This window comes from Quercus lobata, chromosome 9 (genome assembly GCF_001633185.2).
Source record: "Quercus lobata isolate SW786 chromosome 9, ValleyOak3.0 Primary Assembly, whole genome shotgun sequence".
Classification (NCBI taxonomy): Eukaryota; Viridiplantae; Streptophyta; class Magnoliopsida; order Fagales; family Fagaceae; genus Quercus; species Quercus lobata.
The window spans coordinates 53,779,358-53,794,437 of NC_044912.1; the positions used below are offsets into that span (position 1 = coordinate 53,779,358).

General features: G+C 41.4%; 2 protein-coding genes across 3 annotated transcripts; one reads left to right on the forward strand and one right to left on the reverse strand.

Moving 5' to 3' along the window:
* The first annotated feature begins 827 nt into the window (after window positions 1-827).
* On the forward strand, window positions 828-1,840 carry LOC115962026. The gene is made up of 2 exons (XM_031080894.1): window positions 828-1,114; window positions 1,258-1,840. Exons 1-2 carry the CDS (start codon window positions 828-830, stop codon window positions 1,838-1,840), a joined length of 870 nt encoding a protein of 289 aa, XP_030936754.1.
* Window positions 1,841-13,242: 11,402 nt separating this feature from the next.
* LOC115962104 lies at window positions 13,243-15,006 on the reverse strand. Of its 2 annotated transcripts, XM_031080977.1 has the most exons (4): window positions 14,045-15,006; window positions 13,895-13,926; window positions 13,572-13,683; window positions 13,244-13,351 (listed from the first exon to the last, which is right to left on the reverse strand). In XM_031080977.1, exon 1 carries the CDS (start codon window positions 14,898-14,900, stop codon window positions 14,418-14,420), a length of 483 nt encoding a protein of 160 aa, XP_030936837.1. In that variant the 5' UTR covers window positions 14,901-15,006; the 3' UTR covers window positions 13,244-13,351; window positions 13,572-13,683; window positions 13,895-13,926; window positions 14,045-14,417. The 2 variants fall into 2 exon arrangements, with proteins under 2 accessions (XP_030936836.1, XP_030936837.1); XM_031080976.1 differs by having other exon boundaries at window positions 13,243-13,351; window positions 13,895-15,006.
* Window positions 15,007-15,080: the final 74 nt, after the last annotated feature.

Sequence of the window (15,080 nt, forward strand, 5' to 3'; positions counted from 1 at the left end):
TACTACTGTCCGTCCATCCTTAAAGGACGGACATGCTACTACACTACGTGTCTCCACTGGGTGAAAGAACGTACCGTCGCTAATCAAGTCCAACCGTTGTGAAATGCAGACTTCTTGAATAATCCAACTTACACGTCAGTTATGGAAGTTACCTCCAAGCCTTTTGGATTCCCCAACAATAGGAACTGTTACCAAATAAGTAACCGCTCCTCGCATACTATATAAACGCTCGCCAATGAAAGAGTAAGGGATTCTGATTTTTCTGAGACTTTCAATTTACGAAGTCATAGAAAAGGCTAACTTCACCATCGGAGGGTTCTTGGCTGGCTTCCACCAGTCTCCTCTGAGTTTTCTGTTTGTTTTCTCAGGATTCAGTCACAAATTCATCAAGTCCTGAGACTTTCAATCCACTGATATCATAGAATTCATCAGTTGGCGCCATCTATGGGGAAGAATAACGTTTGAACTCCATTGTTGGATTTTACGATTTCTTTCTCCGACAAAGGGCTGAAATGGTCCGGACAAGGTCAAAGGCTACTAGCCCAGGCCCTCAAGACAGCAGAGGCGACCATCAATCGGTGCCTATCATGCAAGCACCTTCTGTCCAACACGTGCAATCCATGGTTGCCGCTATGGCAGAGTTGACCCGCTAAAACCAGGAGTTGGTTAGAGAACTTAACATAAGGACATAGCGTCGCGATGAGAACACTAGAGGATAGGCCCAGAGTCAAGATGGGAGGAATGTCGAATTTGAAAGCCAGTCAAGGGGTACCCTTTCAAGGAGGGTGCCTCACTTGGAAAGGGAAATGGACCAAATGAGAAGAACTATGGATGAGATGAAGGAGAATATAAAGAGGACGAACCCTGTAGAAGACTTGGTTCACAGAACTGACTTCCCTTTTGTGCCTTCCATCAATGCTCACCCTTTGCCACCCAAGTTCAAGATGCCTTCCTTAGATTCATATGATGGGACGCGGGATCCGTTTGACCACATTGCCACCTTCAAAACTACTATGCACCTTCAAGGGGTTCCAGATGAAATAATGTGCAGAGCTTTCCTACTACCCTTAAAGGACCCGCATGAGTGTGGTTCAACAAAATACCTCCAAGCACAGTAACGTCCTTCGAGGAGTTAAGTAAGTTATTTGTCAACAATTTCATCGGAGGACAGAGGCACAAGCATTCCTCATCTAGTTTGCTGACCATAGAACAAGGGGAGAATGAAAGTTTGCGGTCCTTCATTACGCGGTTCAACAGGGAAGCCTTAGCAGTGGACGAGATGGATGACAATCTCCTTTTAGCGGCTTTCCACAATGGGGTTCACTCTGACTTGTTCATCCACAAGCTATATGAGCAAGAGCCTCAGACCATGGCTGAACTCGTCCATTCAGCCCAGAATTTTATGAATGCGGAAGATGCTATCATAGGCAAGAAGAGGAAGAGAGTTGAGAAAATGGATGCCAACCCTACTCGTCATTCAGAACAAGGTCCTCGTCTTAAAAAGGGACGAACGGAAGACAAGAAGGATCAAGACAAGAAGAAAGGCCCCTCAGCACGAAGTCAGCAGTATATGCCATTAAACATGCCACTCGATCAAGTTCTAATGCAAATCAAGGATGATCCATCCTTGAAGTGGCCAGAGAAAATGAAGGGAGATCCAAATAAACGCAATAGAAATAAATATTGTCACTTCCATAGAGACCATGGGCATGATACGGACAAGTGTTTTGACCTAAAGCAGCAGATTGAGAATCTCATAAGGCAGGGGAAGCTTAGGAGTTTCCTTGGAAGAGATCACAAGGACGAAAAACTCAAGGGAAAAGCCGAAAAGTCGTCATGACCACCTTTCAGAGAAATCAGAATTATTATTGAGGGGAGCTCTATAGGCCAGTCGTCCAAATCCAAGAAAACATACCTAAAGGTGGTGCAGAGCATCCAACTCACTGGACGACCGCCTAGAGATAGAAACACGGACGAACAAGCAATCACGTTCACTGAGGAAGAAGCTGAAAGAATCCACCATCCTTATGACGATGCTATTGTCATTACCTTGCTCATCGTTGATTACACAACTAGAAGGGTACTAGTTGATAATGGAAGCTCGGTAGATATTTTGTATCTTCCAGCTTTTCAACAGATGAAATTAGGATAAGACCGTCTTCGTCCAGTGAACTCTCCACTAGTAGGTTTTGGTAGAATGAAGATGCAGCCCGTGGGTACTATTACATTACCAGTGGTAGTGAGGGCATATCCACAGCAAATCACCAAGGACGTGAATTTTCTTGTGGTAAATTGTTCGTCCTCCTATAACACCATAATTGGAAGGCCAACTTTATATAGTTGGAAGGCAGCAATAACATCCACCTTACCACCTATCAGTCAAGTTTCCAACAGACTATGGAGTAGGACAGGTACAAGGAGATCAATAAGCAGCAAGAGAATGTTACTTAGCTATGTTGGCCACGGACGAGCAAGTACAGACCATGAATATTGAAGAAAGGAGGGTTGTGGTAGAACCTATTGAAGTGTTAGAAGATATTTCCTTAGACGAGAGAAACCCTGAGAGGTGTACCAGGGTTGGGGCAGATCTAGAAGGAAGAATTAAGGAGGACCTCGTCCAGTTTTTGAGGAAAAACATTGATGTATTTGCTTAGAGTCATGAGGATATGCCTGGAATAGATCCTAATGTCATCACCCACCATTTGAACGTATGTCCTTCCTCAAAGCCAGTGCGACCAAAGAAAAGGGTGTTTGCTCCTGAGTGAGATAATGCTATTAAAGACGAAGTTCAAAAGTTTATGGCGATGAAGTTCATACGAGAGGTGTACTATCCAGAATAGTTAGCCAACATAGTAATGGTTAAAAAGGTGAACAGCAAGTGGAGGATGTGTGTAGATTTTACTGATCTGAACAAGGATTGCCCCAAGGACAGCTATCCATTACCATGCATTGATCAACTGGTGGACTCTACCGTAGGCCACAAACTACTTAGTTTTATGGACGCTTTCTCAGGATACAACCAGATACGGATGGACGGGGCTGACCAGGAGAAGACATCAATCGTTACTAGTCAAGGCTTATTCTGTTATGAAGTAATGCCCTTTGGCTTGAAAAACGCTGGAGCAACGTATCAAAAACTGGTTAATCACATGTTCCGTCCTTAGATTGGGCGAAATGTTGAAGTGTATGTGGATGACATGTTGATAAAAAGTTTAGAGGAATGTAAACATCTGGACGACTTACAAGAAACCTTCAATTCACTCAAGCGATACAGTATGAAGTTGAACCCCAGCAAATGTGCTTTCCGAGTAGCGTTGGGAAAATTTCTTGGATCTATGGTCTCACACAGGGGGATCGAGGCAAACCTGGAAAAGATTTAGGCAATTCTAGATATGAAGCCTCCGTAGAATATCAAAGAAGTGCAGTCTCTCACCAGGTGAGTTGCCGCCCTCAACAGGTTTGTTTCCAAAGCTACTAATAAATTTTTACCATTTTTAAAGGTTCTGAAGAAAGCATTCGAGTGGACGAACGAGTGCCAAAGAGCCTTCCAAGACTTGAAGACGTACCTTGTTATGCTTCCGTTGCTGAGTCCATCCGTGGTGGGAGAAGAACTGTTTTTATACCTGGTGGTGACCCTGCATGCCGTGAGCTTAGCACTGATAAGAGAGGAAGCAAAAATATAGAAGCCAGTATACTACACTAGTAGGGCATTGAGGGAGGCGGAAGGACGATATCCGCTAATAGAAAAGCTAGCCTTCACACTCATCACGGCTTCCAGGAAGTTAAGACACTACTTCCAAGCCCAAGTAATCAATGTTATGACAAATCACCTGCTTAAGAAAGCCATGAACAAGTTGGAAGCTGTAGGACGTTTGATCTAATGGGCGGTCGAACTCAGTGAGTTTGACATCCGATACCAACCAAGACATGCTATAAAGGCTTAAGCCTTGGCAAACTTTATTGCAGAATTTACACCAAGATGCGATGATGAAGAGGTACAGGAGAATAAAAAGTGGGTGGTCCATATAGATGGCTCGTCCACGCAGCATGCAGGAGGAATAGGGGTGGTTTTGCAATCCCCTAAAGGAGATAAGCTGAAGCATAGAGTTCGTCTGCAATATCGACCAACTAACAATGAAGTTGAGTATGAAACTCTGCTTAAAGGGTTAGAACTGGCTAAGTCTGTAGAAGCAAAGTCAGTACTCGTCCTGGGAGATTCTCTGTTAGTCATGGGTCAAATAAATGGGACATATGAGGCGAAAGAAGAACGAATGAAAAAATATTTGGAAAAGGTGTTATAGCTTGTGAAGAAATTCAAGGAAGCTAACTTCATTCAAATCCTAAAGGAGGAGAATGCAGAAGCAGATACCTTAACGAAGGAAGCCTCAGCAACCGAAGCAATGGACAAGTATGATGAAATTCAGTACGTCCCAAGTGTAGATCTCCCGAAGGTGCATCAAATAGGGAATGAAGAAAATTGGATGACCCCAATCGTGTCGTACCTGAAAGATGGAAGACTTCCAGAAGGAAAAGATGAGGCTAGAAAAATCAGGATAAGAGCAGCCAGGTATGTCCTATGGACGAAGTTCTGTACAAGAGAGGCTTTTCTCAACCTTATCTCAGGTGTCTGACCCCAGACGAGGCGAACTATGTACTGAGGGAAGTTCATGAAAGATCCTGTGGAAACCATTTGGGAGCCAGATCGCTCATCCATAAAGTCATCCTTGCAGGGTACTATTGGCCAACTGTTCAAGTGGATGCAAAAGCTTATGTCAAGGCATGTGACAAATGCCAACGATTCAGTAATGTCCCTAGACAACCATCAGAGTATCTCACCCCAATGATGGCCCCGTGGCCCTTTGCTCAGTGGGGCCTACATATCCTGGGCCCTTTTCCACTTGGAACTAGATAGATGAAATTCTTAGTGGTAGGGATTGACTATTTCACTAAGTGGGTGAAAGCAGAATCCTTGGCAAGCATTACACAGCAGAATGTAAAGAACTTCGTCAGGAAAAATATAGTGTGCAGGTTTGGGGTACCCAAGGTACTAGTATCCGACAATGGGCGGCAGTTTGACAACTCCCTTTTCAGGGACTTTTGTCGACACTTCGAAATCCAAAATCATTATTCCTCCCCCGCCCATCCACAAGCCAACGGTCAGGCTGAAGTTACAAACTGATCCTTGTTGAAAATCATCAAGACTCGTCTTGAGGGGGCAAAGGGAGTATGGCCAGATAAGCTACCTGGTGTCCTATGGGCGTACAGGACGACGATGAGAACCCCTACAGGGGAGAGCCCTTTTAACCTAGCCTATGGAAGCGAAGCAGTTATACCTGCGGAAGTGCACATGGCTAAACATAGGGTGATATCATATCAGGAGAAGGATAATGAGGAACAACTCCGTTTGAACCTCGATCTTATAGACGAGGTGAAGACAGAAGCAGAGCACAGGGCAGCGAAGTACAAGAACCTCATGGCTAGGCAATATGATGCAATGGTGAAACCAAGACGTTTTAACATAGGAGATCTCGTCCTGAGGAAGGTCTCTTTGGCAACCAAAAACCCAGCTCATGGGAAACTGGGCCCCAGTTGGGAAGGACCCTATAGAGTCATCAACTTTAAAAGACAAGGATCCTATTACTTGGAGCTGGACGGGAAAAAGCTAGAATATCCTTGGAACATGGAGCACCTGAGGAGGTACTATTAGTAAAAGTGAGCCTGAATGAGTATCACTGTGGACGAGCTTGGAGCTTGCTACTCTATTTACATTCTACTTATGTTTAATGTTGTGTTTGATACTACCACTTTGTTATTTATGTTGTGGTTATTTATCGTGATTGTGGACGAAGTTATGGAGAATTTACTAAATAAAAGGCATCAGCATGTATGTGCCTTTTCTGTAAACGATATTTGTGTAATGTACAAAATGTTATGTGAATTTCAGATCTCCATGCTATTCTCATTCAAAGCTAACCAACAGGGTGGCTAAGAACAAAATCTTTTTTAATTGCCAGTAAGACGAGTAAATTCTCTGGACGCGGAGATGTAATGTCTAAAGCTTTCCAAAGGATAAAGCAAGATCAAGACACCTTCATCCTAATCAAAGGATGAGGTAGAGCCTATAACGAGCCTAAGGCGTATTCGTCCATAAGGGTAAAGCAAGATAAAGGCACCCTCGTCCAGATCAAAGGATGAGGGAGAACTCATAACTTGCGGAGGCCCCGGGCATACTCGTCTGTATAAAGGATGAGGCATAATGCACATCCAGGCCATAAACAATCTGTATAAAGGATGAGGCATAATGCACATCCAGGCCATAAACAATCTGTATAAAGGACGAGGCATAATACACGTCCAGGCCATAAACAATAAAGCCCATAGACGAGATTTTTTGAGCCAAAACCCAGTCCACAGATGAGTAGGGTCCATAAGTCTGTGGACGATCAGAGTGTATATCATCAAAGCAAAAATCAACTTAGTCTAAGGACAAGAAATTACCATTGAAACTTTAATAGAAATGGTTTAAAAAACATACATCAAATATGGACGAGTCAAGTATGAAGTCTTGTGTATGAAAATGAAAAATTTCGTCCATGCATATATGAAAGAAAAATAACTACATCCATTCAACTGTTTGAAGGGCGGACAACCAACGTCTAAACACCCTTATGAAGAACAAGTTTAATAACTCGTCCTAGAAACTGTGGACGAGCTTAGTGTATTTGAATTACATCAAAAGATCCCAAAACAAAGGATCAAACATAAGAAAATAAAATTTTGTAAAAACTTGTTCTTAAGCAGGAGGGGCATTGGATGGCTGGGTAGAGGCATTGTCCTCAATATTAATGTCCTCGGAGCTGGTTTAGAGAAGAGAGCTGGTAGCAGCGTTCAAGTTAAGCTTGATGGAGCTGAAGTCCACCTCAGGGAAGTTTTCAACAGCATCCATCCTGAAATCCTCAAAACCCACTGCATAGTTGCGGTCCAATAAGCCTGTAAATGCCTTGGACACTTTGAACTCCGCAATGGCATCTTCCTTAGCCTGGGAGAGGAAAGTACTCAACTCGTTATTCTTCTTTTGAATGTGATCAAGACGAGTATCCTTCTCCATTATATCAGCTCTCAACTCCGCGATCAAATTTTGTTGCTCCGCTTCCTTCTCCTTAGCCTCAGCAGCTATCCCAGCCCATTTCTTACTCTCGTCCCTCACATTTTTTATGGTCGTCTCCAGTAAAATCCTCGTCTTGTCCAACTCAGTGGCTTGCCTAGACGCTGTGATGAATTTAGACATGGCCTGCAAGAGAGAAATGCTTGGTTAGACGGCCAAAAGGTTACGAAATAATAAAGACAAGACGAGAGTAAATTTACCTTAGAGAGATCATGAACACCTGAATGTTCAAAATCTTTTAAAGACATGTCATAACAGGCATGTATGTCTTCATCCTTCACAGCTTCCTAAAAACGTTGCCAAGCCAAATCCTCATTTTCATCAATGTTCGAGGATACCCTCGGAGGAGGCTGAGATGAGACAGTTGTGATCGTCCTAGGAGGTGTCTTGGACGAGGTTGTCTCAATAGGTGGAAAGATGTCCACATCAATTGCTTGGACGGTGAGATTGGGCTGGGCCAGGACAGGCTTGGTCACCTTAGACGATGAATGCTTCACTCTTTTGTCACGACAGTTGGGGAGACTCCCTAAGTCCAAATTCCTTGGTAGGGACTTTCTTTTGTCCCCAGCAGACGGACGAGTCTGGGGTACAATATCAGGATGAGCGTCCCCACCCTCAAGACGATTCCCCTCGCCAACAACCTCTTTTCCCTTATTGCCTTTCATTGTTGCCATTCCTAAAACAAAAAGGGCGGTTTTTTAGAGCTAACACAAAAAGGAAAAATGTGCAAAAGACATTCTGGGTTGAAAACTTACTTCTCCTTACTGTTATGTCGTGCGCAAGTGCCTCTTCAGAAGGATTAGGACCAAATCCCCACTTAGCAAGTCATCTAAGCGTCACTAGAGAGTAGAAACTCCTATCTGCGTGTAAACGAGCTCTATGGACACGATCACGGTGAAACTTGCTAAGAGAAGGATGCCCAACAGCTGTAAAAGAACGAGTTAGAATATATAAAAATATATATATGTAATAATAATAATAATAATAATAATAATAAATAATAATAATAATAATAAATAATAAAATAAAATAAAGACTTACCCTGAGGACAAAGGTTCCCTAGGTCCCCAGTATAATGGCTAAATGTGTCCCGACCAACGTCTGAAGGATTTCCAGCCCAGTTGCCGAAGACGAAGAAAAACTTCGTCTTCCATTTTCTGTTAGACGAGGGTAGGGACCTAATCATTCTACAATCCTTGCCCCTGGTAGTGAACTGGTAAAAGCCAAGGGATTGGTGAATTTCGATGGGTTTATAGCAGTAGAGGAACTCGTCCACCGTAAGAGGACGGTCCCCCCCAAACACCTCCCTCCATAGAACTTGCATAGAGATGACTAATCTCCATGCATTAGGATTGAACTGACATATTCCCAAACCTAACCTAACTAGTAATTCCCTAGTAAAAGCATTTAAAGGAAATCTCAAACCCCCTAGAAGATAGGCCTCATAGACGCCTATCCCAAAATGGGGATCACTACACCATTCTCCACGGACGGGCAACCTAGCGTTAAGCTCGTCTGGGATCTGGTACCATGCCTTCAAGTTATTTAATCTGTGCTCGTCTGTTTTGGAAGGTATATCTATCGCACAACTAAACACGGTAACCTCCTCCTCATCTAAGGGGACAGACGGAGGGACGGACGGGGAGACATTGGACGAAGTACCTGCCTGGGACCCCGAGGCCTTCCTAATCTCTTGTTGTATGGCCTCTAAGGGAAACCCAGGGGTGCTGGAAAGGTATTCCTCGTCCGTAGAATTCCCCCCATCACTGCTACTAGAGCCACTAGAACTAGTACTAGTTTCGTATTGGTATTCGTCTATGGCCTTTTCTAGACTGTCGCTAGACGACATTTTTTGGAAAAGATCAAAAAACCTAAAAGACGAGAGAAGAGGGAATACCTGGCTCTAAGACAAATGAAGGCTATGGACACGAGGAAATTCCTAAACGAGGCTCTAGACGAGGAATGTAAAAGAACGAAAATCTTAGAAATGTAGAGGGCAACAGAGGAATTCCCCTATTCATAGGAGATTGACCTCGGTATATAAAACGACACAACCGATCAGGAAATGACACGTGGCATTCACCTCAAAAAAATGAATCGACAAGACTCATCGCCAATAAAAAGGTGACACGTGGCACCTCGATGTACACACATTCAGGGAAGTAACGCCAGGTCATCCCTCCCTCCTTAGACGACCCATATGAACGAGGGGGCAACTGATGTGCAACGAAAATTCCTAGTCTTTTCCCGTCCATATGCGTCGTCCAAAGGAAAGACAAGAGGAAGGGAAATCCTTGCCAAGCTCCTCGTCCGTCCGTCCTTAAAGGACGAACGAGGCTACTACATTATGTTTCTCCACTAGATGAAAGAACGTACCATCGCTAGTCAAGTCCAACCGTTGTGAAATGCATACTTCTTGAATAATCTAAATTCCACATTAGTTATGGAAGTTACCTCTGAGCCTTTTGGATTCCCCAATAGTAGGAACGGTTACCAAACAAGTAACCGCTCCCCGCATACTATATAAATGCTCGCCAATGAAAGAGTAAGGGATTCTAAATTTTCTGAGACTTTCAATTTACGAAGTCATAAAAAAGGCTAACTTCACCATCGGAGGGTTCTTGGCTGGCTTCCACCGGTCTCCTCTGAGTTTTCTTTTTGTTTTCTCAGGATTCAATCACAAATTCATCGAGGCCCGAGACTTTCAATCCACTGATATCACAGAATTCATCAATATTGAACTGGACCGCTGTGAGATTTATTATTCTCCTAATGACTGTCAAATGAATAATAAATCTCACGACTTCTATTTACATGAACTCTTAATCCTAAGAGAATAATGGACCTAATCATGAAGTGTGGGTTGCTTTGAAATATCAGGAGTGAGATCTATAAAATAAAGTTAAAAACTTTAGTATGTTGGGCAGCCACATTTAGTGCTGATGGAACATATATTCTCAAGATGGAATTCATAGTCTCTTAATGGAGATGTAAAAGATTCTCTTGAGATAAGTTTAATGGGTTCAGTTATTCAGAGAGTTAGGCCTAACCACTTTAGTAAGGAATTACTAAAGTATATATTTATGAAATTAGATTTCATAAATACATGATGAATAACTTTAAAGGATTAAACCAGTTACTCAAGAATTAAGATGTAGTACTTTACAAAGTGGCAGTCTACATTCATGACTTTGTATTACTACGAATATTTTATGAAAGGGTTATATGTACAATAAAGTCTCGGGATATAATTTATTCAAAAGGCTTAGAGTGCAATTATATTTATATAGTGGTATTAAATATAATTAATGGTAACTTTGGACTTTTCAAAAGTTAACAGAAAAGCCCAAGGCCCATTGTAGCTGGTGTCTTATTTGTTGCCTTTTCGTCCTACTCCAAGCCACATACTAGAGCCCAATTGGAAATGCCCAAAGGCTAGCCCAATTAGATAATCAGTTATAAGGAGAGAAACATACAGAATTTTGAGAGGTTACATGAAGATCTATGGCATCAAAGGATGGGACATGCTAGTTACAAACATCTTTCAATTGTATCTAAGCATGAATCAGTTTTAGGGATGCCAAAGCTCAGTAGAGTGAACAGTGTGGTGTGTGGACTGTGTTAGTTTAGGAAACAGGTGAAAGCCAAACATCTGAGCACTCAAACATCCACTACATCTTGACCATTGGAGCTACTACATCTGGATCTCATAGGTCCAACTAGAACCGAGTCTCTTGGTGGGAAGAGATACATCATGGTTGTGGTAGATGACTTCACTAGGTACACTTGGGTCATTCTTCTAAGATCCAAGTCAGATGTTCCTGAGTACATTGAAGCCTTGTGCACAAAATTGCAAAATGAGAAGAGCTTAAAGATTGATCGAATTCGAAGTGACCACGATAAAGAATTTGAGAACTTTTACATGGAGTCCTTTTGCACTAGATCAGGTATATGTCAAGAATTCTTTGCTTTTATTACTCTACAGCAGAATGGTGTAATAGAAAGACAGAACAGGGTTATTCAAGAGATGGCTAGAGCCATGTTGCACAACAAGGATGTGGTTAGAAACTTATGGGGAGAAGCCGTCAACACTGCGTGTCATACAATTACTAGGGTGTATTTCAGACTCGATACCAAGAAGACTCCCCATGAGTTATGGAAGGGAAGAAAGCCAAATATTAAGTACTTTAGAATCTTTGGTAGTACTTGTTTCATTCTCAAGGACAGAAAGAATGTGGGAAAATTTGACTTCCAAAGCGATGAAGAAATATTTCTGGAATACTTCTCTATAAACAAGGCTTATTGGGTTTACAACAAAAAAACCAAGAAGGTGATGGAAACTGTGAATGTTGTGATTAATGAAGCCTCAGAGTTCGGTTCTGAGAAAATCAATGAGGAAATTCCGAAAGAAATTCTTCCTCCCGAGCCCACGGATGTTCAACAAATTGTTGATCAAGTGCCCGCATCTCCAAGTACTCCCAGCACTCCAAGTGTTGTAGAAGGTTCAGCAGACATACCTACTTCACCTGATTCTGAATCCTATGAAGAGAAAGGACCTTCCTCCAGCATTAAATTGAACTAGTCGATAACCCGTGCGATGCACGGGAAAGTTGTTGATAATAACATGTCAATCAATTGACACAACTTCCCTAACATTAAAAAAAAAAAAAAAAAAAAAAAAAAAAAAAAAATATTAAGGTATAAATTATATACCAAAGCAATAAAATCTATCACATACAATGAGATATCGTGGTAACCAAATACTTGAGATCATAATTTAGAAAATATATAACTTGTATAAGTACACTCCAATACAATTAATTACAGATAAATTAAATTCCAAACAACACCAGCACTTAGGATATCAGCACAAAACAGCAAATTGTACAAAGCAAATATTCAATATATGGTGTATCATTAACAATAGTAATAAGAATCAAACACAGCTTACCTTGATTAGATCAACAATAGAGCATCACATTTCTTACCTATCTTCCTCCTTACGACTCTCCATGTATTATGGCTTCTAGAACTCATAAGAAATTTCATCAAACACCATGTGTACATGTAAAAGAAACAACACTTAATGAAAGTGAACATTACTAAAAATGTCCATACTCAACTTTAAAATAGTAGCATAATAGTCATAAATCAATCCAAAACTATAAATCAATCCAAGTACAAAGAACTTGGCCATTTCATTGTACTTGGATTCCAAGGCCAAGTTACAACCCACAGCTTGGTATTTGTTAATTAAGGGCAGGTAAAGAGGAGTATTATCCTCCTTATTTTTCTCCCTCAATGGTCCAGTAGAGTGATCTTGCAGCTGCTGGTAAGTCCATATGACCAAAAGTTTCACTATATGCAGATGGCCAGCATTTACTGCTTCATGAAGAGGAAGGTTGCCGCTGGAGTTCTTTTCTGTGACAAATTTTTGGCACAGTTGGATCCTGAGGATTGCTTGTACAAACTCTTCATCGTCTGAGCTTGCAGCAGCAAGATGAAGGATTGTATTCAATTCAGGGGTTTTGTCATAGAGAGGAGAAAGTTCCATATCATGCCTTCTTTTTTGGATTAAATCAATGTCCCTATCTGTTATAGCCTTGTACAAATCAGGATCCATGCTTGTTGCTATCATCAAAGTTCTGCCAGCTTTGTCTTTTGACTTGCTGAGAAATCCATCTCTCTCCACCTTAACTGTGCCTGAGTTCCCACAAATTCTCTGCATCTTAGAATTAGTAAATGCTGTATCCATCTGTGCTTGAATAACTCTGCCTGAGATCCTGGGAGCTCTCTGCATCGCAGCATTAATATATCCTGCTGTTGCAAGAGCGGTCCGCAGTGCCTGCAATACTGTAATCAAGAGATGTTACCATTAATTTACAAAATAAGATAACCTAATCACGAAGTTTGCCTAGTATATGTATTGAGGCACAGTGAAAATGAAAAATTCACCATCAGTGGCAGTGTGAAAAGTTTATTGCCTGTCAATTAGAGAATTGTCATGGGGGAGGATAATGTTGCTTTTTTGGAGCAAAGCAATATTCTCACCTTTTTCATGCTCGCACAAGCTGGAGCTACTCACACCATTTTCAGCTATCATTGAAGGGCTGTCATCAACTTTGACTGGCTTGTGGATACCTCGATTTCTCTGCAACGTGTAGCTGCTCACACTGTGTTCTTGAGCTATGTCCAATACACGATTAATGTTTGGAGCCGTACATAATAAAGGAAAGGTAAATACTTGACTGTCCATAGAAAAATGCAAGAAAAAAGAAAAATGCAAGCACCCGCAACAAAGTGAAATAAAATAGAATACCATAGAAAAATCTTAGTAGAAATAACATAAAGTAATTCACAATTGGCAAATCAACAAAGCAAATTAACAAAGGTATCTAAAAGGAACCTTCACAATTGATTGTGCTTCCATTGTTTTTTTCCTCCACACCCAAACAGATGCTCAATTTGGTTAAGTTTGTCTGATCGTGAAAATACTTAGGAAGCTTTATATCAATCAGCTACGAAATCAGAGAAAGAAATCAATTTAAAAAATAATAATAATAATTTAACAAATCCTTAGGTGTAAATTAATTGAAATCAACAATAATCAAACTGAAAGCAATTCAAACATTAACGAATTAGTAAAAATAAATAAAAGTTAAAACGTTTCACAGATATCTGATGCGATTCGTACTAACGGATTTAATCATAAAAAGAGAAAAGAATTACCTCCTTTGGAAGAGTCGGCAGTTTTAATCAAACTGAAAAGCAATTCAAACATTAACGAATTAGTAAAAATAAATAAAAGTTAAAACGTTTCACAGATATCTAATGCGATTTGTGCTAACGGATTTAATTGTAAAGAGAGAAAAGAATTACCTTCTTTGGAAGAGTCGGCAGTTTGGGCTAATACCTTAGAGGGAATTAATCTGGAAAAGAACATATTCGATACAAACAAACGCCTAGTAAACTAAAATTAAAACAAAATCAAAAAAGACAGCAACTATTTTATTTTGCTCGTGCTATACAGAATATTCAGGAATAATCGAGATACATAGAGCACAATTCGATTCAATCAATTTTTATATTTTAAATCAATAATTACTAATTAAGAATTATCACTCAGAGATGTTAATTCAATACTAATCATAACGCACAACACATACTTTAGTCTCGAATTTCTCTGATCAATTCAAAACCCTAATTAAGAGCGAATTGAATTGGGATTTGAATTCATACCTCACTCGCTCACTCACAAAGAGGAGTGTTTACCTTCGCAATCGGGGCTCTCGTCGAAGTTCTTGGAGGGGTACTTGGCGCTGACCATGCCGACCTCGAACACCAAGTCTTTGCCGGTGGATCGGATCCCGGTGATGGACCACCACCTGAACAACGCACGGACCTGAATCCCGTCGAGCTCAGCGATCTTACCCGAAACGATCTTTCCCCTGACTGTCCTGGAATAGGTGGCGAGGTAGTTGTCCGGCGGGAGAGTGATCTTGTAGTCGCCGCCGAGCTCGACGGAGAAGTTGCCGGAGGTCTTGTTTATGGAGTAGCCATGGACTGAGGAGGGTAAGAGTCCGACTGGGAAGCCATAGTTGGTGAGCTCAGTGTGGGCCGCGGATAGGGATTGGGTCGGTTTCGGGTTCGGGTCGGAGATTTGGGCAGAGATGGGTATGAGGAGGATGAGAAGAGCGAGGGTGGTGGAGAAGAAGAAGAGGGATTTTGGGGTCATGGTGTTGAGTTTTGAGTTTGACTGACTGATGAGAAGAAGAACGCGGTGTTGTGTTTGCGTGTGGGGGAACAGCAAAGCGTGGTCTGGGTTTTGGAGGAAGGAGAAGGTAGAGCGTGTTAAAGGCTTAGGGTTCCTCTGATTTTGTGTTTAAGTATTTTTTTGGGTTTTAGAAAAGTTTTT